General features: G+C 35.2%; 1 protein-coding gene across 3 annotated transcripts in view; it reads left to right on the top strand.

Annotated features, from left to right (window-relative positions):
* The window catches only part of PIK3C2G (phosphatidylinositol-4-phosphate 3-kinase catalytic subunit type 2 gamma), a 403,925-nt gene that overhangs the window by 139,447 nt on the left and 239,500 nt on the right, over positions 1-24,978 (top strand). For all 3 annotated transcript variants that reach the window (XM_012502330.2, XM_003265569.4, XM_004092097.3), the window contains 2 exons: positions 19,965-20,058; positions 22,979-23,073. In XM_012502330.2, the coding sequence (XP_012357784.2) occupies positions 19,965-20,058; positions 22,979-23,073 (189 nt within the window). The remainder of the gene's footprint in view (positions 1-19,964; positions 20,059-22,978; positions 23,074-24,978) is intronic.

The following is a 24,978-nucleotide window of genomic DNA, read 5'->3' as shown; positions in this document are numbered from 1 at the left end:
TATATATATTTATATTTGTTTCTATTTGAGCTTGCAACTTTTTTCTTATTTATAAGCCTTCTTGTATGGGGTCTTCTCTGACCTTGCCATGTAGAATTGATCACTCCTGGACTCGTACAGTGCTCTATTACTTTACACATTGCATTTTATGGTAATGTGTTTATATGCAACATGTAAAATGTGTATATTTTCACTCACATCTGACTCAGAGCTACTCAAGGCAAAACAGATCATCTCAATGTTTCTGTTTCCTGAAGGCTTAGTATTACCTAGGACATATTAATTCCTCAGTATTGAACCAATCACTTTCTAAGATGCATTATTATTATTTTTACAGTAGTTTAACTTTAAATTATAAGCAATTTGAGGACATTATCGTTATTGTTTATTTCCTACATGACTTTGTACAGTTGCATTAGTTAATAAAATAATTATATGGTAATTAACAATTGATTGGTTTCATTGGGATATTCACAATTCATCATGCTAGTGTTTAAAGATCCTTTTGGAAAAAAGGTCTCATTTCCAAAATAATCCTAACCCCTTTTTCTGGTTTAGATGTAAGAACAGCTAAAATTTGTAAAATTGTTATGCTAAATTCTAGCTGTTTTTTGCTGAAGTTAGACTTGGGCTATTAGCACAATTATTATTTTGTCATTCTTGAGTTGATTAACTAATAGAGAGTTCATTCAAAATGTGACAGTCACAACTGACAGAATAAGAGAAAATAAATATCTGACAAGGAAATTTTATTCAAGGTCATGTATATGAAGACTCTTAAAACTCAACAACAGAAAGATAAATAACGCAATTGTAAAATGGACGAAGGATCTGCATAGGCATTTCTCCAAAGAAAATATACAAATGCCCAACATTTACATGAAAATATGCTCAATATCATTAGCCATTAAGGAAATAAAAATGAAAATCACCTAACACCTAAGATACCATACTCACTAGGTCTGGCTATAATCAAAAAATACCAAAAGGACAAAAAATAAAAAGTGTTGATGAGGATATGGAGAAATTGGAAACCTCATTTATCTGTGGTGGGAATGCAAAATCTTGTAGTCAATTGGAAAACAGTGTGGCAGTTTCTTAAGTGTTAAACCCAGAGTTACTATGTGACCCAACAATCTTACTATGAAGTATATACCCAAGATAAATTTAAAAATATGCCCACTCAAAAACTCATGCACGCATGTCTGTAACAGCATTATTCACAATAGCCATAAAGTAGAAACAATCCAAATATCCACCAACTAATCAATAGATATGTAAAATGTGATCTATCCATACAATATAGTATTATTTGATAATAAAAAGGAATGAATACTGATATATGCTACAACATGGACGGACCTTGACAGCATTATGCTAAGTGAAAGAAGCCACTTACAGAAGACCACATATGGTATGATTCCATTCGTATGAAATGTGCAGAATAGGCAAAGCTGTAGAGACAGAAAGTAAATTAGCAGTAACCCAGAGCAGAGGGCAAGTTGGGAGAAAATGGAGAATGACTGCTAATGGGTATGAGATTTCCTTTTGTGGTTATAATTGGTATAATTGTTGCACAAATCTAGAAACATGCTAAAACCTTTGAATTGTGCACTTTAAATGGGGTGGATTGTATGGTATTTCAATAATATCTCAGTAAAAGTGTTTAAAATTTTTGAGAAAATCACTGTGAAGGTAATATCTATGAATCTCTATAATATCTTTAAAGAATAATTTTCTAACAAGATGACTTTCTAAAGCTTAAAGTTCACGGAATATTTTTTAGAAAAATCTTTAATAGAATGAAGATTGTAATACTGCTGTTTACTCACTTATAAAATAAGAGGATTAGCTGGATGAACTTCAATATCCTCTGATCCCTGATAACTAAGCAGAATTATGCTTCGTGAGTCTTCTTTATCTAAACAGATCTTCAAAATCTGTTTGGCTCATTCAATGTTTTATGTGTCCAGATAAAATTTTTACTTAGTGCCCCTTAGTACTATCTCATATTAACATCCATCATAACCCTATGATGGAAATACTATTATTATTCCTATTTTACATATGAGGAAACTGAGGCCTATAGAGGTTATGTTGCCCCAAGTGCCCTGTAAGTTGAAAACCTGGGAGTCAAATCCAGGCATTCATGAGAGCTTATAATCTGAACCATTCTGCTTAAAGCCTTCCTGCATAAACATGCTAGGCTATTTACATATGAAATATCTTGGCTATCCTAAACAGTTTTTTAAAATTGTAAATAGGAGCACTTAGCTATCTCAGTCATGCTCAGATGTTTCTACTTCACTGTGTAATTTCTTATTTTCTGAATAATCAGATCTTTAGAGGTTATGGGGACTGATTTTAAAGTAGAGGGTGTTTATTAAACTTCATTCAGGCAACTTAGTAGAATCCTGATTTATTTACACACTGGAAAGTTTCTTATCATGCACTAAATAAGGTCACTGCAAAGGTTGGAGTATTTCCATTGTACTCATCCTCTGACTCCCACTCTCAGTTTTACTGAACTATTAAAAAACTTGAGGACAAGCTGTTTCCAGAAATGAACCTTTCAACTCCTCTAAATTAAAAAGCTGACTTTTCTGAGAACAAACAGTATGTGCTTATTAAGTGAGTTGGCAGAGTGAGTTCTTGGGAGATCTATATTTTTCCTCCTTTGAACAATCTATTTTTTAAATGGTTTAACCTCTTGAGAACTGGTATGCTCCATTTCCAGCTTGGGGAGTTTTTAATATTGCTATTTACTTAATCTGTCCAAAGGTTCACCATCTCCTTTTAGTTTATTTTTAGCAAGAGACATGATGAAATTTAATTTACCTAGGATAGGCCATACGGTGTTAATATTTCTACTACTGAGTGCCAGCGGAGAGCTCCCTGGGTACTGATAACTTCCATTAGAGAAGGCGGTGCTGTCAGGAAAACAGAGACCAAGGTCTGTGGTTCTTGGCAGATGGTTGCTATTTTCCTGAACCCTCATGCCCAGGCACAACTATTCAACTGCTAATAACAAGCAAAAATTACCCAAGGAATTAAAAGTCAGTTCAAGGAAAGTATTCATTTAAAAATAGTAACTTTGAATTGGCATCAGAGGATTACATCAGAAGCTTAAATAAAAATTTGACAAGGTATGAGAACTTGCCATCCCACATGATATAAAATTATTGTTTTGCAAGAAGAAAAGCAATATTTAACAGACAGTGCCTTAGCTTCCAAAATTAGGTTCCTTGGAAAAATATTTCCAAAATTTTTTTCTCTAAACCATTGTATTCTTTATTGTACATTTAATTTATACTGATGCCATTGTTTACTAACATTGTAAATAGAAAGAATGGAATATGGCATAGGGAGGCAGTTAAAACTCTCACATTTGACTGAATAATTAAATTATGAATGATGGTGTATCTTTTCCATTTATTTATTGAACAAAAATATGTGTACAGACAAATTGGTAGGCACTGAATCAAAGAGGTAGAGAAATAAGCCATAGTGACTGTCTCTAAACAAGGTACAATTTATAGGGAGAGACTCAAGCTAGGGGTTACCAGGCAATGTGCTCTGTACCATCACCAAAATAAGTATTAAGTGCTCTACGAGCCCAAAGGAGAGAAAGGAAAATTCTTTCAAGGAAAGTAAGGAAAAGTTCACAAAGAAATTGGATTCTGACTTGAAATATTCATAGGAATTTTCTGAGTGGAGAAGCGGGGAAATGACATTCCAAGAAGGAAGACTAGTGTGTGCATGGTTAAAGAGGTTCAGAAAATAGTGAGTCATTTTATATAACATTAGAAGAGAATTGTATCAGGAAACAAAGTTGAAAATGGTGGTTCAATGTAGATTGTTTTGGGCCTAGTGAGCCAGGTAGGTACTATGAACTTGTTATGGCAGACCATGGAATTTTGTTAAGAACAGGAGTCATAAAATCAGATTTATGTTATATGTGCATAAATCTGGCATCAGTATAAAGAACAGATTGAAAAAAGAAGAAAATGAGAGAAAGAATATTAGATAGATAATAGATACTGAAATAATCCATTTGAAAAATGGTCTGGGACTGAACTAAGAAGTCTAAGCAGTAGGAACCCACAAAGCAGAGGAAAGTAAAAAAGAGAGAAGAAATAAGGAAGACTTTAAGCTTTCAGACCTGGGAAACTTGATAGATAAATGCATCATTCATCAAGATAAGAGTTTTAGATGAAAGAGCAAATTTACACAGTGAACGCTGAAAAGCTCTATTCTGGATATGTCACATTTTTAAAAACCCACGAGACACACAGAAGAAGATGCCTGGTATGCAGTTGTGTATACAGGTCTGAATCTTAGCAGAGAAATCAAAACTAGAAAAACAAAGTGGGAGTTGTTGGCTTTCAGTCAGTAGTTGAAGCCACGGAAGTAGAGGATGTGTGACAAGTACTGTGTGTAGCTATAGAGGGGAAGTACAGAAAGAGGCCAGAGATGGAACTCTGGAGAACAGCAACATTTTTTTTGTTGTTGTTGTTGCTGTTGTTGTTGAGACGGAGTCTTGCTCTGTCTCCCAGGTTAGAGTGCAGTGGCGCAATCTGGGCTCACAGCAACCTCCGCCTCCCCGGGAGAACAGCAACATTTTAAGGGCAGTGCAAAGCAAGAAAAACCAGGAAAATAAACAGAAAAAAAAATGACCAAAAGGTTGCAGGAGATCCAGAAAAGGGTGGTATCTTAGAACTCTTGAAAAAGATTTTCAAAGGCTTTAAAGAAGTATTAAATAGAATTAGGTCTAAAAACAGATCAATGAATTTGGAAATCAGGTAGTCACTGATGATATCAATGAGAGCAGTTTTTTAAATTTAGTTTTAATTGACATAATAATTGTATATATTTATGTGGTACAATGTAATCTTTTGATCTACATGTACATTGTAGAAAGATTAAAAAAAGCTAATTAACAAAGTCGTCATCTCACAAACTTATTTTTGTGTTTAGAATGTTAAAAATTTATTTTTAGCAATTTCAAAATATATGATACATTGTTATTAACTCTGGTCTCCATGTAGTGCAATAGATCACAGAAATTTACTCCTCCAAGCTAATGAAACGTTGTACCCTTTGACCACAATCTCCTCTTTTTCCATTTCTCCTCTCCCCAAAGCCTCTGGTAACCACCTTTCCACTCTGTTTTTATGACATTGACTTTTTCAGATTCCACATATAAATGAGATTATTAAAATATTTGTGTTTCTGTGCCTGGCTTATTACACTTAGCATAATGTCCTCCAGGTTCATACGTGCTGTCATAAATAACAGAACTTCCTTCTTTTTAAGGATGAACAGTATTACATTGTATACCATAGTGTCATTATCCATTCATCCTTTAATGGACACTAAGGTTGCTTCTATATCTTGGCTATTGTAAATAATGCTTAAATGAACATGGGGGTACATACTAATTTTGACATACTAATTTTAATTCATTTGGATATATATCCAGAAATGAGATTACTGGGTCATATTTTAATAGTGAAGTTAGATTCCATACTTCAAGCTCCTGAAAAGGAATAGAAGAGATATAAACGGTGCCTCTTGGAATAGAATTGATGATAAAGGCAAAAAGATAGCTAAAGTTGGAAGTGGTCAGAAAAAGATGTTTGATGTTTGGGGTTTGTATCCCTTTTTAAATAAAAGAGCTTCCAGCATGCTTACAAGGTGAAAGGAAGGATATTTGAAGGGAAGATCAGCAAAGAGATGGATAGGTGAAGTAGCAAAATGGGATGTTTGTACTAACAGCCTGGAACAAAAGTTCAAGCAAGAATTTTATCCAAGGAAAAGAGTGTAACTTCTTCCTCTCAGGTGAGAGGGAAGGAAAAATATGAATACAATTATAGATAAGTGTGGACACAGAAGAGAAAAATGTGGAAATTTCAGTATTCCCTGTCAAGGAAGAGTGAAGGTGAGAATGAGGAAGGTGGAGTTATATAAACACAAGGATACATATTTTGTCTTTGTATGCTTTTGGAGTTTCTTGAGTTATTTCCAGATTTCACAGTTGATAACATAAGCTTTGAAATCAGACCTATCTGGTTCTGCCAGTTATTCCTTGAATGACCTTGGACAAGTTTCTTTAACTTTAAAACAAAGAATAATATTATGTACCTCCTAGGGTTCTTGTCTGGAACAAATAAGGTAAGGTACATATGAGAGCATCCAGTAAATGCTACCAAACATTCTTATCATCAATCCTTCATTATAATTACATTTTAAAGACAATTTCAAGCTTTTAGATTCTTTCATTGCCAAATGTTAAATATAAATAAATTCACGAGAAATATTTAATTTCTATTAAACACAAATGACTTAAACACACTTGTCGAAACTTACATGATAAAAAGAGTTAGCATCTTAGTAATATTTTATAATTGAAGGACATAATTTACAAAGAACTTTATAATACATGACTTGAAATACAGAAAAACCTTCTTAATATTAGTCCCAACATCTATTTCTCCCATTTTACTGATCTCCATTTTACAGATGAAGACATTGAAACCCATTTGTTTATTCATTTATTCAATACATGTATATTGATGGCCTACTAACCTTAGGCACTTTGCTAGGCCCTGAAACTAGCAAAAAGAAACATGATCTTTATTCATGGTCTTGCAATCTTCTGCAGATAGATAATAGGCCGTTACCAAATTATGAGTGTAAAACAACAGTTGTTATCACAACTCTGAATAAAAGCTACATAATCTTATGATAACATACAACAAAAGAACCAAACCTTTCTTCAAAGGGGAAAAGTCTTCCCCAAGGAAGTTATATTCGAGCTCAAATCTGAAGGGTGAGTGGGAATGAATTGACAAAACAGAAAGATTAAGAGAATGATTTCCTGGGAAGAAAGAACTTAAATATGACTAAGTCCTGAGACAGGAACTGCACATAGGAAACTGGAAGAGAGACAGTGTAGCTGAAGTCCAGGGGAGGAGTATATGATTTAAGATGAACTGGCATTTGAAGGTCAAACTAGAAGACCATGTTGAGGACTTCTAAAGCAGGACCAAGTTAGGCAAATTGGCCTTTATACTAGCAGCAACAGTAAGGCATAAATGATTCTAAGTAACAGAATATTTTGAACAGGTTTGCATCTCTTAAAGATCACTCTGGTTTCTGAGTGAAGCATAGATTTGGTGAGGAAAGCAAAAATAAATGAGCTTCCACGAAGTCTTTGCCATTGACTATGTCCTGAATGGTATTGCCTAGGTTTTCTTCTAGGGTTTTTACGGTTTTAGGTCTTATGTTTAAATCTTTAATCTATGTTGAGTTAATTTTTGTATAAGGTGTAAAGAAGGGATCCAGTTTTAGCTTTCTGGATATGGCTAGCCAGTTTTCCCAACACCATTTATTAAATAGGAAATCTTTTCCCATTGCTTGTTTGTGTCAGGTTTGTCAAAGACCAGATGGTTGTAGATATGTGGTGTTATTTCTGAGGCCTCTGTTCTGTTCCATTGGTCTTTATATCTGTTTTGGTACCAGGACCATGCTGTTTTTGTTATGGTAGCCTTGTAGTATAGTTTGAAGTCAGGTAGCATGATACCTCCAGCTTTGTTCTTTTTGCTTAGGATTGTCTTTAACAAAAGCCAAAATAGACAAATGGGATCTAATTAAACTAAAGAGCTTCTGCACAGCAAAAGAAACTATCATCAGAGTGAACAGGCAACCTACAGAATGGGAGAAAATTTTTGCAATCTATCCATCTGACAAAGGGCTAATATTCAGAATCTACAAAAAACTTAAACAAATTTAAAGAAAAAAGCAAACAACCCCATCAAAAAGAAGGTGAAGGATATGAACAGAGACTTCTCAAAAGAAGACATTTATGCAGCCAACAAACATATGAAAAAAAGCTCATCATCACTTGTCATTAGAGAAATGCAAATCAAAACCACAATGACATACCATCTCAGGCCAGTTAGAATGATGATCATTAAAAAGTCAGGAAACAGCAGATGCTGGAGAGGATGTGGGGAAATAGGAATGCTTTTATACTGTCGGTGGGAGTGTACATTAGTTAAACCTTTGTGGAAGACAATGTGGCAATTCCTCAAGGATCTAGAACTAGAAATACCATTTGACCCAGAAATCATTTACTGGGTATATACCTAAAGGATTATAAATCATTCTACTATAAAGACACATGCACATGTATGTTTATTGCAGCACTGTTCACAATAGCAAAGACTTGGAACCAACCCAAATGCCCATCAATGACAGATTAGATAAAGAAAACGAGGCACATATACACCATGGAATACTATGCAGCCATAAAAAAGGATGAGTTCATGTCCTTTGCAGGGACATGGATGAAGCTGGAAACCATCATTCTCAGCAAACTAACATGAGAACAGAAAACCAAACCCCAAGTGTTCTCACTTGTAAGTGGGGGTTGAATAATGAGAACACATGGACACAGGGAGGGGAACATCACACACCAGGGCCTGTTGGGGAGTGTGGGGCTAGGGGAGGGATAGCATTAGGAGAAATACCTAATGTAGATGACGGGTTGATGGATGCAGCAAACCACCATGGCATGTGTATACCTATGTAACAAACCTGCCTGTTCTGCACATGTACCCTAGAACTTAAAGTATAATTAAAAAAATAAAAAAATAAAAATAAGCTTCCTGTTAAGAAGCAATGGAAGTAGTTTAGATGTCAGAGAATGGCAGTCATCCTAGGAAGGTGGCAGCAATGATGTAATTAAATGAACAGAATGAGAAAATGGGAATGAAAATGGCAGAATTGAATGGGAAGGGGCTGTGAAAAAGAGATGTGTCAAGGATGTATTAGTCTGTTCTCACATTGCTATAAAGAAATGCCTGATAGTGAGTAATTTATAAAGAAAAAGGGGTTTAATTGTCTCATGGTTTTGTAGGCTATACAGGAAGCATGGCTGGGGAGGCCTCATGAAACTTACAACCATGGTGGAAGACAAAGGGGAAGCAGGCACACCTTCACGTGGCTGGACAGGAGGAAGAGAGATGGGGAGAGGTGCCACACACTTTAAACAACCAGATCTCATTAGAACTCTATCACTAGAACAGCACCAAAGGCGGAAATCTGCCCCCATGAGTGAATCACCTCCCACAAGACCCCACCTCCAACACTGGGGATTACAATTCAACATGAGATTTGGGTGGGGACACAAATCCAAACCATATCAAGGCTCAGTTCTATGTTTCTGACTTGTGTAAGTAGGTCATAATAGAAACATTCACCAACATGGGGCACACTAGATGACAAGCAAATTTTAGAAGAGCCTTATTGTTCAGGCCGGGCACAGTGGCTCACACCTGTAATCCCAACACTTTGGGAGGCCGAGGTGAAGTTGGCAGATCATCTGAGGTCAGGAATTCGAGACCACCCTGGCCAACATGTTGAAACCCTGTCTCTACTAAAAATACAAAAATTATCCAGGCATGGTGGCACAGGCCTGTAGTCCCAGCTACTCAGGAGGCTGAGGCAGGAGAATCACTTGAACCCGGGAGGTGAAGGTTGCAGTGAGCCAAGATTGCACCACTGCACTCCAGCCTGGGCAACAGAGTGAGACTCCATCTCAAAAAAAAAAAAAAAAAAAAAAAAAAAAAAAAAAGATTATTTTTCAGATTAGGATCCGTTGGCTTTGAGGTGTTATGAAACGGTTGCATTTACAGATTTGGTTGTTCAAAAAATCTAAGCTAGAGACTCCAATTTGTTTTGTAATCATCCACAGAAGGATGTGAATTAAGTGAAAGATACAGATGAATTTGCTTAGAGAGAGGGAACATAAGGTAATAAAAGAACAGTCTTGATGTTTAAACTCAAAATTTCTATACTTTTCAGTGCATCATGTTACTTTTACATATAGTGTTTATGTTTAGTGTATCCAAATATAATATCTACATGGTGCTTTCAATACACTACTGGTTTTATGACAGTGAGTTTTTAAGATTAGCTACATGCAAAATCAATGTGTAATTATATAAGAGGAGCGAAATCAATAAATACTTTTTAATTGTAAATAGTAATTTTAATTCACTAATACAATGACCATCTAGTTAATTCCCAATTTCTATATGCAAGTCCATATACTATCCATCAGGAAATATCTCTGTATGGCTTCCATGTCTCCTTTGGTCTGAGATTCATTATTATTCCCTTTAGATCATCACTGGGTCAATACCCCAATCCTATTAGACAGATTACATTGCTTACTATTAAATATCTTTATTGATCCATTTAGAATGCAATAAAATAAATAATATACCCAGATAATCTTGTGCTTTTATATGAGTATATATAAAAATATCCAGTCAAAAAAATGAAAGGTCCTTGCTGGTGGTACTGTAGAAAGCCTACTGGCCTAGTGTTTTGAATATTTGGATGATAGTTTCAGTGACACAAACAAATGGTGTTGGGAAAACTGCTTAAACTCCAAGTTTGAGTTTTTTCATCTGTATAAGGAGATTAAACTAGGTTTCAAGTTTCTTTGGGTTCTAATATCCTGTAACCATATAAAAATCCTTGAAAGAACATGAATTATTCAGTAGATAGACATTTACAATCATCTTAAAAAATCCTATTCACCACTTTGCTAGAAAAAAAAATTCTTCTGTCACATCTGATCATTTTTAGTACTAGAAAAATAGCAAAGATATTCATATTGACATTTTTCTTCCAAGCTGATGCTGAGTGTGTCATCAGACTCAAAATCTGTTGGAGAAACAGTTCTGCACTTCTGATGATTTTCTAATTCTAACCTGACATTGGGGCTTTTAGCTGTGAATAGCCTCATGGCATATTCTGCATGAATTCTTGCTGTGTATTCTGAAGTCTGACATTTCCATTACACTTAAATTTGATCTCAGATTTCTTTGCTTTTCAGTTTACTCAAAGTTGCTTTTTTAAAAGGTTGACATTTGTTACATCGCATTTGGCTTTCACCCATCACTTCAAAAGTTCTTTGAGTAAGATATTTTCCCTATATCCTTTTCAAACTAGAAAAAGAGGAACAAGCAAAAAAAACAATAAGGGGAGAAAATCTAAAAAAGGAATAGAAGTGTTTTTTTTACTGTCAAATGGAAGAACTTGAAAAATATATTTTTCTGTTGAAATTTTATTTCATGACTCCACTGGCCCTACTGACATTTCCCTAAATCCTCTGGATATTCCTACAGTGCTCTGAGATGAGAGGAATTGTAAATGTTTGAGAAAAGAGAAGAGTAATGACGATTCCCAAGTCTGAATGTTGGTCAGATGACTTCACAGATAATTTGAGCCCAGAGAAAATACAGGCTGAGAAACAGACCACAAGTGCTAATTCCTTAACTTATGGCCACATAACAATGACCCATGCCAAACTGTGCTGTGTACATCAGAGGTTCTAAAAGTGAGGTCTGAAATCCCCAAAATGCTTATGGGGTGTTACGAGGCTAAATTTCCATAATAATTCTAAGATGCCATTTGCCTTTGTCACACTCACTTGCTCATGAGTGTAGAGTGGAGTTTTCCAGGGCCCACGTGTTTTAAAATAAGGCAACAGATTTAACGTGGAAGCAGTAAGATAATCCAGCTCTCTTCCATTAAGCCACATGTTAAAGAGACTTGCAAAAATGTAAAACAATATTACTAATCTCACCAAATAGTCTGTTTTGGAAATATTCTTTTCAGAAATATATTATTTATGTTAACATAAAAGGGTTTATTAATGTGATTGCAAATGAATTTATATTCCTTAAATGTCCTGAATTTATTTCTAATTATTGATAGATATCATTCACATAAACCAAAACTCTTTGAAGTATTCAATAATTTTTAAGAATGTAAAAATGTCCTGAGATCCAACATTAGAAAACCACTGTTGTACAACAAATCCTAACCATTGGTCACTTATTACCTCCACCTTGAGCTGGAGAGTTAACTAAACACTTGGTGCTCTTCCTTCCCTGCACATGTAAGCATTACCATTTCAGTTTAATCCTTTGCTTGGCCCTCCATTTTGTGTTTACCCTACATTGTGGGCAAGATATAGAGTTGCTATTTCACTGAAGTTCCTTTGAAAATAATCATGAAGTTGCTTTAATTATACATTTTCCACCTTCTGAGTTTTTAGCCACGTGTCTTTGATTCTTTTTATTAACCCTTACAATCTTAGTCTTCATGGAGCAATTTTTTCTTTGTCTCTCAATGTCTTCATTGGACAATGGCCCATGTTCAAGTGTAGATAATTTCTTAATGGTTAATGTACAGAGTTATATTTATCTTAGTGATGAGATCCTGTCCTTTAACAGATTCCAGAGACTCAATTCTTAGCTCAACTTGGAGGCCGATTAAATACTGAACAGAGAGAGAGTGATTTGTGTTTCCTCCCTATTAATACACATTTGAGAAGGTAAATTAAGTAACATAAAGTGCTTAGGTGAACACTTAGGGAATAATGAATAACCTTAATTGATTATTGTACATGAACTCTTGTTAAGCCTAATTTTCAGAAATATTTTTTCATAATAAATGAAAATTTCTTTTGCTTTATATGATCTGCTTCCCAAGAAATAATGAAATTTTACTGACCTTTATCTTTTTTATATCTCAAGCCAGATGTCCATTTATTACATTGTAATTATCTATTTTATGATTGATTATAAGGAAGTTTCTTATAAACGTAATTAAGGTCCTAGTTGACATCAGCCTCATGAATCTTCTAGCAGTACTTTGTTTCTCTCCCATACTCAAAGTGTAATATTCACTTCGATAGTAATTAGTAGTTCCAAGGTTAGCAGAATTGCTAAAGAGTGTCTCCTGGTATGACATGCAGGAATTATATGTGCATTTTTCAAGCAAATCTAATAAAGCAGGATAACCTGGCTTGTGGAAAATTCAAAATAGGTTGCAGTTCTTCTGTTACATATGACATTTCAGTCTGTAAATATCACACCAAAGCCAGAGAAATAATGGGTAGCTCTCACCTCATTGAGGATCAAGTTACTGAGCATGAAATGCCAACAACTATATCCCAAAAGAGTGTTTAAATAATTTCAGATAATATCACAGAAAAGAAATGCCAGGATTTGTGGAACATATTTGTCCATCGATCTACACCTGAGTTCAGGGGCCCTTTTTGAAAAGGTATCAAGTTAAGCATAAATTCTCCAGAGGTATCCTATGTTAGAAGAAAATTCTGAGTCAACTAAAAAGTAGAATGCTTGTTCTTTCACACAACAATGTATACTCTTAAAAGGGCATATGATTTGAAGCTTTTTTCTAGTGTTAGTCATGAGTTTGTAATTATTTATATATAGTCATTAACTAGTTGGACAAGCTTTACTTTTAAAAAGTATTATTCGTTTTCTTAGCAATTAATAAAACTTTCGTATAGAAAATTTGAAAAACTTTTTAAAACTTAGCTTAAAAAAGAAAATTAATCTATGACACCTCCATTCAGATATTTGGTATTAATGTTTTCATCCTTCTCATCTTTTTGTTAACCATATTGAGAAACATATACATATTTTAAAAATGGTATTATACTACAAAAAATGGCTCTTAGTATTTTTATTTCATTAAACTGTTTTACTATTTTTAAGGAATGCATATATTCCATCACATAGTTATATTTAATTTAACTATTAATTTTTAGACATTTATATATTCTCAATTTTGTTTGCATACACATATCTTCACACACGTCACTCATCAAATTCTTAAATTCCCAAAAGGTAAATAGGTAGATCAAAAAAATAGGCACACTTAAATTTTTTGTTTTTGTTTTAATACATGTTGACCTATATTGCCAACAAGTATGAAAGAGCCCATGTTCCAGGAACTTTAGCAGTACTGCTGGCATCATTTTTAATGTGGCCAACACCCCCTAAAATAGTCAAACGCAAGCTATGTTCGGATACGTTTTAATGTCAAGTTAGGCCTTAGTGACATCTCAGAATGTCATATGGTTAGTTTTATAGCTCTTTCTCTTTCAGCTTCTTCTTGAACTTCAAGCAATAGTAATAAATAGAGACATCCATTTCCATTAAAGTGCAAAAAATTATTCCCAGCATTTGCATATATTGATACAAATACACAATTTTCCTTTTTGACTATACTATATAGGTACTGTATTACTAATTTTTTGTTCTCCTGTTTTTGAAAAAATAATGCAGGCATACCTTACTTTATTGTGCTCTACTTTACTGTAATTCACAGATAGTGTGTTTTTACAACTGAAGATTTGTGGCTTCCTTAAGTCAAGAAAATCTATCGGTGAGGTTTTTCCAGCAGCATGTGCTTACTTTGTGTAACTATGTCCCATTTTGGAAATTCTCACAATATTTCAAGTATTATTGTTATTATTATATCTGTTATGGTGATCTGTGATCAGCGATTGTTGATGTTACTATTGCAATTGTTTTGGGGCACCACAAGGTGCACCCACAGTACAGAGTGAACTTAATCCATTAATGTTGTGTGTGTTCTGATTCTTCCACCTACTAGCTGCTCCCTGTCTCTCTCCCTCTCCTTGGGCCTCCCTGTTCCCTGAGACCCTACAATATTGAAACTAGGCCAGTTAATAACCCTACAATGGCCTCTAAGTATTCAAGTGAAAGGAAGAGTTATATGTCTTCCACTTTAAATCAAAAGCTTAAAACGATTAAGCATAGTGTGAAAGGCATGTTGAAAGCTGAGACAGGCTAAAAGCTAGGCTTCATGTGCCAGTTAACCAAATTGTGAATGCAAAGGAAAAGTTCTCAGAGGAAATTAGAAGTGCGATTCCAGTGAAGACAGAACTGATAAGAAAGTGAAACAGTCTTATTGCTGCAAGGGACAAAGTTGGAGTGATTTGGATATAAGATCAAATCTCACAACATTCTCTGAAGCCAAAGCCTAATCCAGAGCAAGGCCCTAACTCTCTCCAATTTCATGAAGGTTAAGAGAGATGAGGAAACTGCAGAAGAAAAGTTTGAAGCTAGCAGAGTTGGTTCATGAGGTTTAAGAAAAAAAGCCAGGTGGGCGCAGTGGCTCATGCCTGTAATCCCAGCCCTTTAGGAGGCCGAGGTGGGTGGACCATGAGGTCAGGAGTTCAAGACCAGATGGCCAAGGTGGAGAAACCCTGTCTCTACTGAAAATACAAAAATTCGCCAGGCGTGGTGGCGGGGGCCTAAAATCCCAGCTACTCAGGAGGCTGAGGCAGGAGAATCACCTGAACCTGGGAGGCAGAGGTTGCAGTGGGCTGAGATTGCACCACTGCACTCTAGCCTGAGAGCAAGACTCCATCTCAAAAAGAAAAAAGAAAGAAAGCAAGAAAAAAAGCCATATTTGTAACCTAAAGGTGAACCAGAAAGTGCTGATGTAGAAGCTGCAGCAAGTTACTCATAAGATCCAGCTAAGGTCACTGAAGACTGTGGCTACATTAAGCAACAGATTTTCAGTATAGATGAAACAGCCTTCTATTGGAAAAAGATGCTACCTAGGACTTTCATAGCTAGAGAAGATAAGTCAATGCTGGGCTTCAAGGCTTCAAAAGACAAGCTGACTCTCTTGATAGGGCTATGCAGCTGGTGATTTTACACTGAAGCCAATGCTCACTTACTATTTCAAAAATCCTTGGGTGCTTCAGAACTCTGCTAAAGTGACTCTGCCTGTACTCTATAAATAGAACAACAAAGCCTGGATGACAGCACATCTGTTTACAGCATGGTTTACTGAATATGTTAAGCCCCCCGTTGAAACTTACTGCTCAGAAAAAAAGATTCCTTTCAAAATATTACTACTCATTGACAATGCACCCAGTCACTCAAGAGCTCTGATGGCGATGTATAAGCAGGTTAATGCTGTTTTCATGCCTGCTAACACAACATCCATTCTGAAGCCATGAATCAAGAAGTCATCTTGACTTTCAAGTCTTATTATTTAAGAAATATGTTTCATAAGGCTACAGCTGCCATAGATAATGATTCCTTTGATGGAGCTGGGTAAATTGGAAACCTTCTGGAAAGGATTCACCATTCTAGATATAATTAAGAACATTGGTGATTCATGGGAAGAGGTCAAAATATCAACATTAACAGGAGTTTCAAGAAGTAGATCCTAATCCTCATAGATGACAGTAAGGGGTTCAAGTCTTCAGTGGAGGAAGGAACTGTAGATGTGGTAGAACTTATAAGTAAACTAGAATTAGAAGTGGAGCCTGAAGATGTGACAGAATTGCTGCAATCTCATGACAAATTTGAAGGGATGAGGAGTTGCTTCTTATGGAAGAGCAAAAAATAGTGGTTTCTTGAGATAGAATTAACTCCTGGTGAAGATGCTGTGAACATTGTTGACATGATAACAAAGGATTTTGAATCCTATATAAACATGGTTGAGAAAGCAGTGGCAGGGCTTGAAAGAATTGACTTCAATTTTGAAAGAAGTTCTACTGTTAATAAAATGCCATCAAACAGCATCACATACTACAGAAAAATCTTTCATGAAAAAGAGTCAATCGATTCAAGCTTCATTGTTGTCTTTATTTTAAGCAATTACCACAACCACCCCAACCTCCAGCAACCACCATCCTGATCAGTCCACAGGCATCAACACAGATGGAACACCCTCCACCAGCAAAAAGACTAGAACTTGCTGAAGGCTTAGTTGATTATTAGCATTTCTTAGCAACAAAGTATTTTTAATAAAAGTTTTTAATTTAATGATTTGTTTGACATAATGCCATTACACATTTAGTAGACTACGGTATGATATAAACAGAACTTTTACATACATTGAAAAAAAAAATGTGCGGCTGGTTTTATTGTGATATTTACTTTATTGTGGTGGTCTGGAACCAAACCTGCAATATCTCTGAGGTATGCCTATACATCCCTCTCTTTCATTGCTTTCAGATTTGTTTTTCTCCTATGCTTTTGACTGAGAGAAAAAAAGATCTGGAATTTATATGAGTGGTATTTATAAAATTAAACCTATTTCAACCAATGGAAACTATTTCAAAACACAGAAGGAAATAAAATTGACTTTATAGTAGGATTTTTGTAATTATTATCATTATGATCAATGCATTTTTATTCATTGCAACCATATATGGAGGAAGTTGCTAAATCCTAGGAATAAAAAAGAAAATATTGAACAATCCTCATCTTCACTTGAATTAGTCAGTAGTTGAGGAATGAGGACACATATGTAAAAAGACAAATACACACTGTCATATCTTAAGTGGGAGTCAACCAGTCAATATCCTTGGCATTCAGAGAAGTGATTACTAAGGACTAACAGAGGCACCTTCAAGGGAATTTGATCTACATTTTGAAGGAGGACCAGAACTTAAAGAACTAAGGGAGGGTTTTCCAGCAGATGTCACAGTGTGCACAAAGGTGAAAATGCACATGTATTTTCAGAGCAGAATATATCAATGAGCCAGACTGGTTCAGTGAATATTAATGGTAGAAGAAAAATCTAGAGTGTTTTGCTAGCCTGGAATATTTAGATTGCAGTGTGTACTAAAGGGAGGTTTATTGGATACAGAAAACCATTTAATGTTTTATGAGAAACAAACTTAAAATACTTTAGGGGATTTGATAAGGTGTTACTATTAAAAATGTTAGTACTAGCATGAGATAATTATGGCCTAGACTAGATAGCAGCAGAAGAAATTAAAAGCAAGCATTAAAGGCTAGAGCCATTAGGATAGAAAAGTCAACAGAACTCGGCAACTGATTAGATGTAAAGACAAGAGAATACTAAGAATTCCACAAACTTTTATTCAACTGCGCTTGGGCTAGGGAATCATAAATAAATGAGCCTGCCCTCAGTGATGTATATAATATAGAATTTTATAGAGAAGGGAGTTGTCAACTCCACAGGGGGTTAAAATATTGCTGGAACAGCTTCACAGGTAAATTGATGCTTGAGCTTGGAGTTCATGGATGAATAGAATTCCATCAGATGGGAAAGGTGAAAAAAGTAATAAAGAAGGGCAAAATATTACCTTTAACATTTTAAGCCTATGTAATTGGAGAAAGGTGGTAACACAGACTACAGTAAGGAAGTGTGGTAGTAAAGATGTTTAGGTGTAATGACAATGAGTTCAGGTTCAACAGTCTTTAAGAAATATGTAGAGAGTGCCTACAAATCTGAAGGCATTAGGGGACACATCTATGAACAAAACAGACAAAAATTTACTGTTTTTCTGGAATTTGCATTCTAGTGGAAATAAATACATAGTTAAAGGTATAGTGTTCACCAAGTAGCTTTGTTTTGTTGTGATGTTCCTTTTTTATTCCTTTTTTGTCATTTCTATCAATAAGGTAAAATAGTCACACAGGGAAGCATAGGCCACTGATAGCTAACTTAACAAGTCATCACTTAGGCAACAAAACTTACCTAGTTACTATTCCCTCCAAGACTTCAAACTGTCCTCACACTGACCCTGAGTCTACAAGTTTCAGACAAATGGTTTAGTAATTGAGATCAATAAATTAGAGTCAATCACATTTAGTTAGGATAATCTAAAGTCTTAATGTACTAAAACAAGCTGAACTGCTTCTAGCTTTGCATTTTAATTGCACTCTTTCTGCCCTCCACCTGTGCATGACGTTATGCTGAGATCTTCTGACCTTTGCAATACTTCACCAAATGTGTCTGGAGTGCAGTTCTCAGTAGGTCTCGTTGCTAGAATGTTCCAAGGGAGAAAAATACTGGAAATGTACTTGCAGGTCAGAAATAAGAGTTTTGACTGACTAACCTTATAGGTAAAATTCTCGTTGCGATTAAAATGCTCAGTTTAATGAAGAAAAAATATGTAACTTGCTTAGCACTCCATTTGAAGCTGCCATCAAGGACAGTTGAGTTGTGTGATACCATTGTTTACTTGACTCGATGGCAGCATAGTTCCCATTTTACCCTTCAGTAACCTGATATGCTGAGAAAACGCTGACCATTAAAGACTTTACAGTTTTCTAATCTCCTACTGGAAGCCAATCTTTAGAGCCCTCACCTGATTGGTTGAAAAGCATTCAGTTAGTTGTCTACAAAAGTAATTTTTGGTTTGCTTATTTATTTGTAAATAAATTACTATAAGCAATTCCTTCATGTTTTAAATTATGCTTGATTTTTTTTCTAAAAAATTGTTGCTTTAAAATTAATTCTTCTTACCAAAGCCCTAGTAATATCTAATCATGTCAAAGCAATATGGAGCCAAAATTGTCTCCAAGCACTTCCCAGGAACTTTGAGATAACTGAATCTATTTCTTCTGATGGAGCAAGATGACAATTTGAGGAATCCATTTCAGGATAAATTGTCTTTGGAACAGGACTTCAAATGCTAAATATCTTCACAAATTTATTTAAATAAAAAACATTTATTAAGTGCCTAATGGGTGCTAAATCTTACAACAGGCAAATGCCATCCAAAAGTGAACAAGGCACAGTTTCCTTCAAGAACTTCACAGTCTAGTAAGATTTAGCTGTAGTAAATTATTTTTGTTTATTTATTCTAAAGAACTTTAAATTTCTGGTTTGTGGTAAGATCTGGCTAAGACTGGTTAAAAATATTAGATCCCATTTTTAATCATATAATCAGATCTCCAGTTGGTAATAACTTATTTATCAAACGCTTGGCTAAATAAGAAGCAAAGATTTTCATACTACTTTAGAAAAGATTTTAGATTATCCATAATACACATTTTATAGATAAGAAAGCTGGCAGGAATCAGACTTAAAACCACATTTCCAAAGTCTAGTTGAAAGGATTTTCTACTGCAGTCCACATGATAGCATAGAATATGGAAAAATAAGAATTATTTGGTGCTAATATTACCTTAACCGATTGTGGGATAATTGTTTTACCTTATGCACTGGGGGTAGAATTCATTCTCTGTTCTCCCTGACATGTCTTATGCATTATTCCTTACCATTAACAGCTCAGTGGATATATTTACTGTGTATTATAGTTTTCCAGATCAAGAAATTCGTAAAGTGGCAGTTCAACAATTAGACAACCTCTTGAATGATGAACTACTGGAATATCTCCCACAGCTAGTTCAGGTAAGAACAGCAGAGTTGCTAAGGAAACCCAGGGTTTTAACTAATTATCTCTAAAAGGTTCCCAATGAATCAACAATAGTCTATCCAGAAGTGATATTGCAATTTGGCCACCCAAGGGACTAAATGATGTCAGCATGGGTAAGGAAGACATTCTCTATCTGAAATTGTTACAATTACAAAATACATTAATCCCAAAAAGGAAAAATTTTTAAAAATGATTTCATTTATTAGAACATGAAAAAATAGACATGCTGCTGATAAAAATTTATAAATATGTATATATAAAATGACAAAAATTACCAAATAAATGTTATGTAGAAAATAATCATTTGCTAGGCAGCTTTTCATAATTTATGAGTTTCTTGCACTTCTTTAGAGGCTTATAATATTGATAATAAATTTTATCATAGTAATTTCTAACAGCCAAATTTTGCCACCAAATAGTACATTTTAGTAACATCAAATATCACAATGTTGGAGTAATTTTAGAAAATAATATAAAGTTATCTAGAAATGTAAGCAAAGACTGATTTAGTCTGAATATGATGAAATGTAACAAGTAAATTACACATGACCATGTAAATAACAGAATATCCAATAGATACAGAATCGAAGGTAAGTTATTTTTGTTTTTTCCAGGATGACTGTATGCTGAGAGCTAAATAGATCTAAACTTGTGGTTTTTATGCTTCGTTTTGTTTTTAATCCAGCTTTTTTTTTTTATCTGAAAGGTCAGGTTGTTACAGCTAGTTTGAATGTCAGTTGCCTCAGGTTTTGAAAAGTGACTGGAAACTGGTAGAAGGAGCCTATATTAATAAACTTTAGTAGAGTATGACTGCACAGAGATTATGAATTTCTCTGAAGTTCTCCTTAAAAAAGAGAGCTGGTTTAGAAATAGCTGTACCATAGAGTACAATCCAATCTTTCTTGAAAATAAGGGTTAATCTAACTTACAAGTTCACCGTTCATCTCATGACTCATAGGTATGGCAACATGCTATTTCTAGCCCAATTCAGGAGAATACATTTTCACAAAAGTCTGTAGACATTAAACTCATTTGAGTCTCTACCTAAGTACACTTGGCATCAGGAATGTCATTGAGACCCATATTGCCGCAAATCCAAATGTATAAGACGGGGTGCACACAATCTAACACAGCAAATACACAGAAGGCAAAATTAAAGTTTCAACTATGTTATGATTAAAAAGGAAAGTTATAAAATGTCCTGAGATGGAAAGATATCGATAATGTGACTAGAAAATTAAAAAAAAAAACCACTGTAAGAATTTCAAAACATTCGTTGTCCTTAGACTTCTATACTCTACCTTGAATTTCAAACTTTCCAACACATAAAAAATCCTAACCTATTGGTTGTTTTCTGGAATCATGCTATTTTGTTATGTATTATCATGTGAGAATTATGCAGTCTATATTAAAGCTGTAAGAAAGGACCCTAAGACTATAACAAAACAGAAGATACAGTTCATAGCTAAGAGTCAAATAGGACCCAGACCCAGGGGTTACTGCAAACCACTTCAAATAATGTGGTGTTCACCAGAAAAATTGTCTACATTCTAGATGGTCAGGCAGGATTTAGGGGGAAATTGTATCAGTGGACAGAGTAAAGCAGGAAGCTTGGAAGCGAGGGATAACAAATAGACATTGGGTTCAAGAAGAAATAATGGGGCAGACATCTAAAAAGGCAAGCATGTAGGTAATTCTGAAACATATCTCCTGCTCATATGCTCATATAATATGCTCACTATTAGGGCATAAATAAAACCCGTGACCTAGTCAGTCCAGCATTAGCACGTTAAGTGAGAGGGTGCCATGGCTACAGTTTAAGACAGCACACATTATTGTCCTTCTACAGTCAGATAGCATCAGGAGGTTATGCAAATTTGCTGAACTCATCTTCAGCACCCTCACACCTTAGGAATTTATAAACTTTCCCATTCTTGAGGATGGCTAGCATATTGAGGTGTTTCTTCAAGTGTATGTATGACTGGATATTGTACTTATTTTTTCCTGCTGTCTGTACTGTGGTATAAAGCCTGGCTTAGACTCTGAAGCTTTTAGAGAGAGAGAGAGAGAGAAAGAGAGAGAGAGAGAGTGTGTGTGTGTGTGTGTGTGTGTGTGTATGTGTAAGAGAGAGAGACTTAAATGGTTTATCAAACAACTAAAGATATAAGCTTTGTCTGTCAAGCAGGAATGAGCATTTTTATGAGAACCTGGTTTTCATTTTCATATATTCAGATTCCTGGGATGACGATAGCAGCTCAGCTACAGATTGCTGTCAGTGAAGTCCCTGCAGAGGACAGGTGAAGCCCTAAATTAGCTCCCTAAGGATAGTGGGGGCTGCCACTGTTATCTATGTTTTCTACTCAGTTGAGTATCCTAAAAAACTTAAGAGTTGTTCACAGTGGAGATGAAAGAAAGGATTTGGGACTGAGTTATGGTAGGAACAGTCAGTTTTGAAATTTTAAGCAAAACCTCAAGGCCTGGAGGTTAATAATAATACACCAGTTGATGATTTCTGTTAAGGCTTTCAGTGTGCATTAATTTCATCTCCAAATAGGAAAAAATATCTGTGGCTTAATAATATTGTATTTAATAATCCAGGAATTTTTGTGTCAGTATTCTCCCTTGGCACATGGTTGAACTCCACCAACCACCTGCCCTTATTTCTTATCCATATACAAGGAAAGGAAGCAAGACTACACAAATCCAAATGGTGTAATGTATGTGTGTTTTGTTATTAGTCATATACCGACTCATAAAATCATTGAATGTGTTATTAGCATTTTGTTAAAATGTGCATGCTGTTTTCTCTAGTCTTTTCTCAAGCCTCTGAAGTCCCTCTGTATTGTGCTATAATTTTGTTACTGAGAAGTAAAGTAATTGTGTCTCTTACTTCAGGCTGTCAAGTTTGAATGGAACCTTGAGAGTCCTTTAGTGCAACTTCTACTCCACCGCTCCTTGCAAAGCATCCAGGTTGCCCATCGTCTTTACTGGTAAGATTAACGAAAACAGGCAAGGATGCCTTTTTAAGTGCCAACTTCTCTATGGGGCAGCTTTAGAGGAAGCAGAAGATTCCTTTACCTTATAATTGATACAGAACATAAAATTCAGGCAGTTTTGAGTCTTTGTCAATGTCATTTTTATTTAAGAGGATAATTTGTCATCATTTTCAAAATCTACCACTTGGACAGTTGCTACCGTTAATCAGGAAGTTAAATCCAAACAGAATTTCAAATCTGAATGATGCCTTTCTTGTAGCTTTAAATGACAAGTGCAATTTGTATATCTACTCCTTGAAGATTTTAATGTAAAATCTAGTTATGAGACTGTTTTTAGAAGAATATGTGGTATAAAAGTACTTTCTGTGCAATATTAGTTATAAATCATAAAATCCAAAGGCTAATGTATACTCATTCTGTTGAAAATTTCTAGAGCACTAAACTTTTCCCAAAGCATAAATTTGAAATATCATTGGTGAAATTTTTGAAATAAGACTGATTCATGAGATGCCAGAATTTCTGTAGCAACACCTGAGGATATTAGCATTTCAGTTTCCCCATTGTTTCTGCCGGAACTTAGCTTCTGTACATTCACCCCACTATTTCTTCACATATCAAATTAAGATTGTCAAAAGATGCTATTCCTGCGAAGTCTTGTCAGTTGGACGGTTGCTAGTGGAGACTAACGAATGCTAAAAGTGAAGTAGAATAAGCTCAAGGACCTGGTTTAGCTTGTGAATTTCCAATCATCAGCCCAGTTTGGGTGTATGACTACAGCAGCTGTACCACATTCTTTACAACACCAGGATATATGGAAGGGTATTATACCTACCATTTCCTTTACTTTAAATATCTTTAATGTTGCCATTCTCCAATTCCGTATGGCATGTCCAACGTTCAGAGTGTCTATAGTATGATTGGAAATGATGAATATGAAGAGATGGAAGAGAAAGATGAGGGGGAGGAGAAAAAATGATGATGATGAGGATGATGATTCAGCAGATATGGATGAATCAGAAGAAGATGAGGAGAAAGACAGAGTAGAGTCTTCGATGTTCCCATTCGTAGATGCCACTGCTCGTGCCTTTTTTAGCAAGCCTTTTGCTGATGGAAGCATTGGGATGATTCTGGTCTGCTAAACAGATTTCTCAATAATGTAAATAACTAAATTATTCTCAGCATATAGCAGGAAAACCAGAATGAAATATTGTTCCAGACCCTGGGTTCTGTATGACATTACATTAGGAACTGGATTGTTTTGGTTTGTGTTTTCGACGTAAAGAAGGAAATGGGTTGCTTTTTTTCTCTAGCTAAGGGACAGACTTTTTTTTTTTTTTTTTTTTTTTTTGAGTCGGAGTCTCACTTCGTCACCAGGCTGGAGTGCAGTGGTGCAATCTCGGCTCACTGCAACCTCCAACTCCCTGGTTCAAGCAATTCTTCTGCCTCAGCCTCCCGAGTATCTGGAACTACAGGCATGCACCACCACGCCTGGCTAATTTTTGTATTTTTCGTAGAGACAGGGTTTCACCACATTGGCCAGGATTGTCTTCATCTCTTGACCTCATGATCTGCCTGCCTTGGCCTCCCAAAGTGCTGGGATTACAGGTGTGAGACACCAAGCCCAGCCGACATTTCTTTCTTTTAAAATATTTTATACTTAAAAACATAGACAAATGGAAAGGGAATTGTTTTCAATAAGGATTTAAAGTGTAGTAGAAATACCTACACAAGGGTAGATAGATACCATGTAACTGAATAATTCTACGAAAAGATTTCCTGAAGTTGAGAGTTATTTATAAATGAAACAAAATCTGTAATTAGGCCAATCCACTTAGTGATTTCTTATATTTTGTACTCACAGAGAACTAATTGGATAAATAACTTGAATGCTAGTTGTTT

Source organism: Nomascus leucogenys, chromosome 23, assembly GCF_006542625.1.
Source record: "Nomascus leucogenys isolate Asia chromosome 23, Asia_NLE_v1, whole genome shotgun sequence".
Classification (NCBI taxonomy): Eukaryota; Metazoa; Chordata; class Mammalia; order Primates; family Hylobatidae; genus Nomascus; species Nomascus leucogenys.
This window is presented reverse-complemented; position numbering and strand designations above follow the sequence as displayed.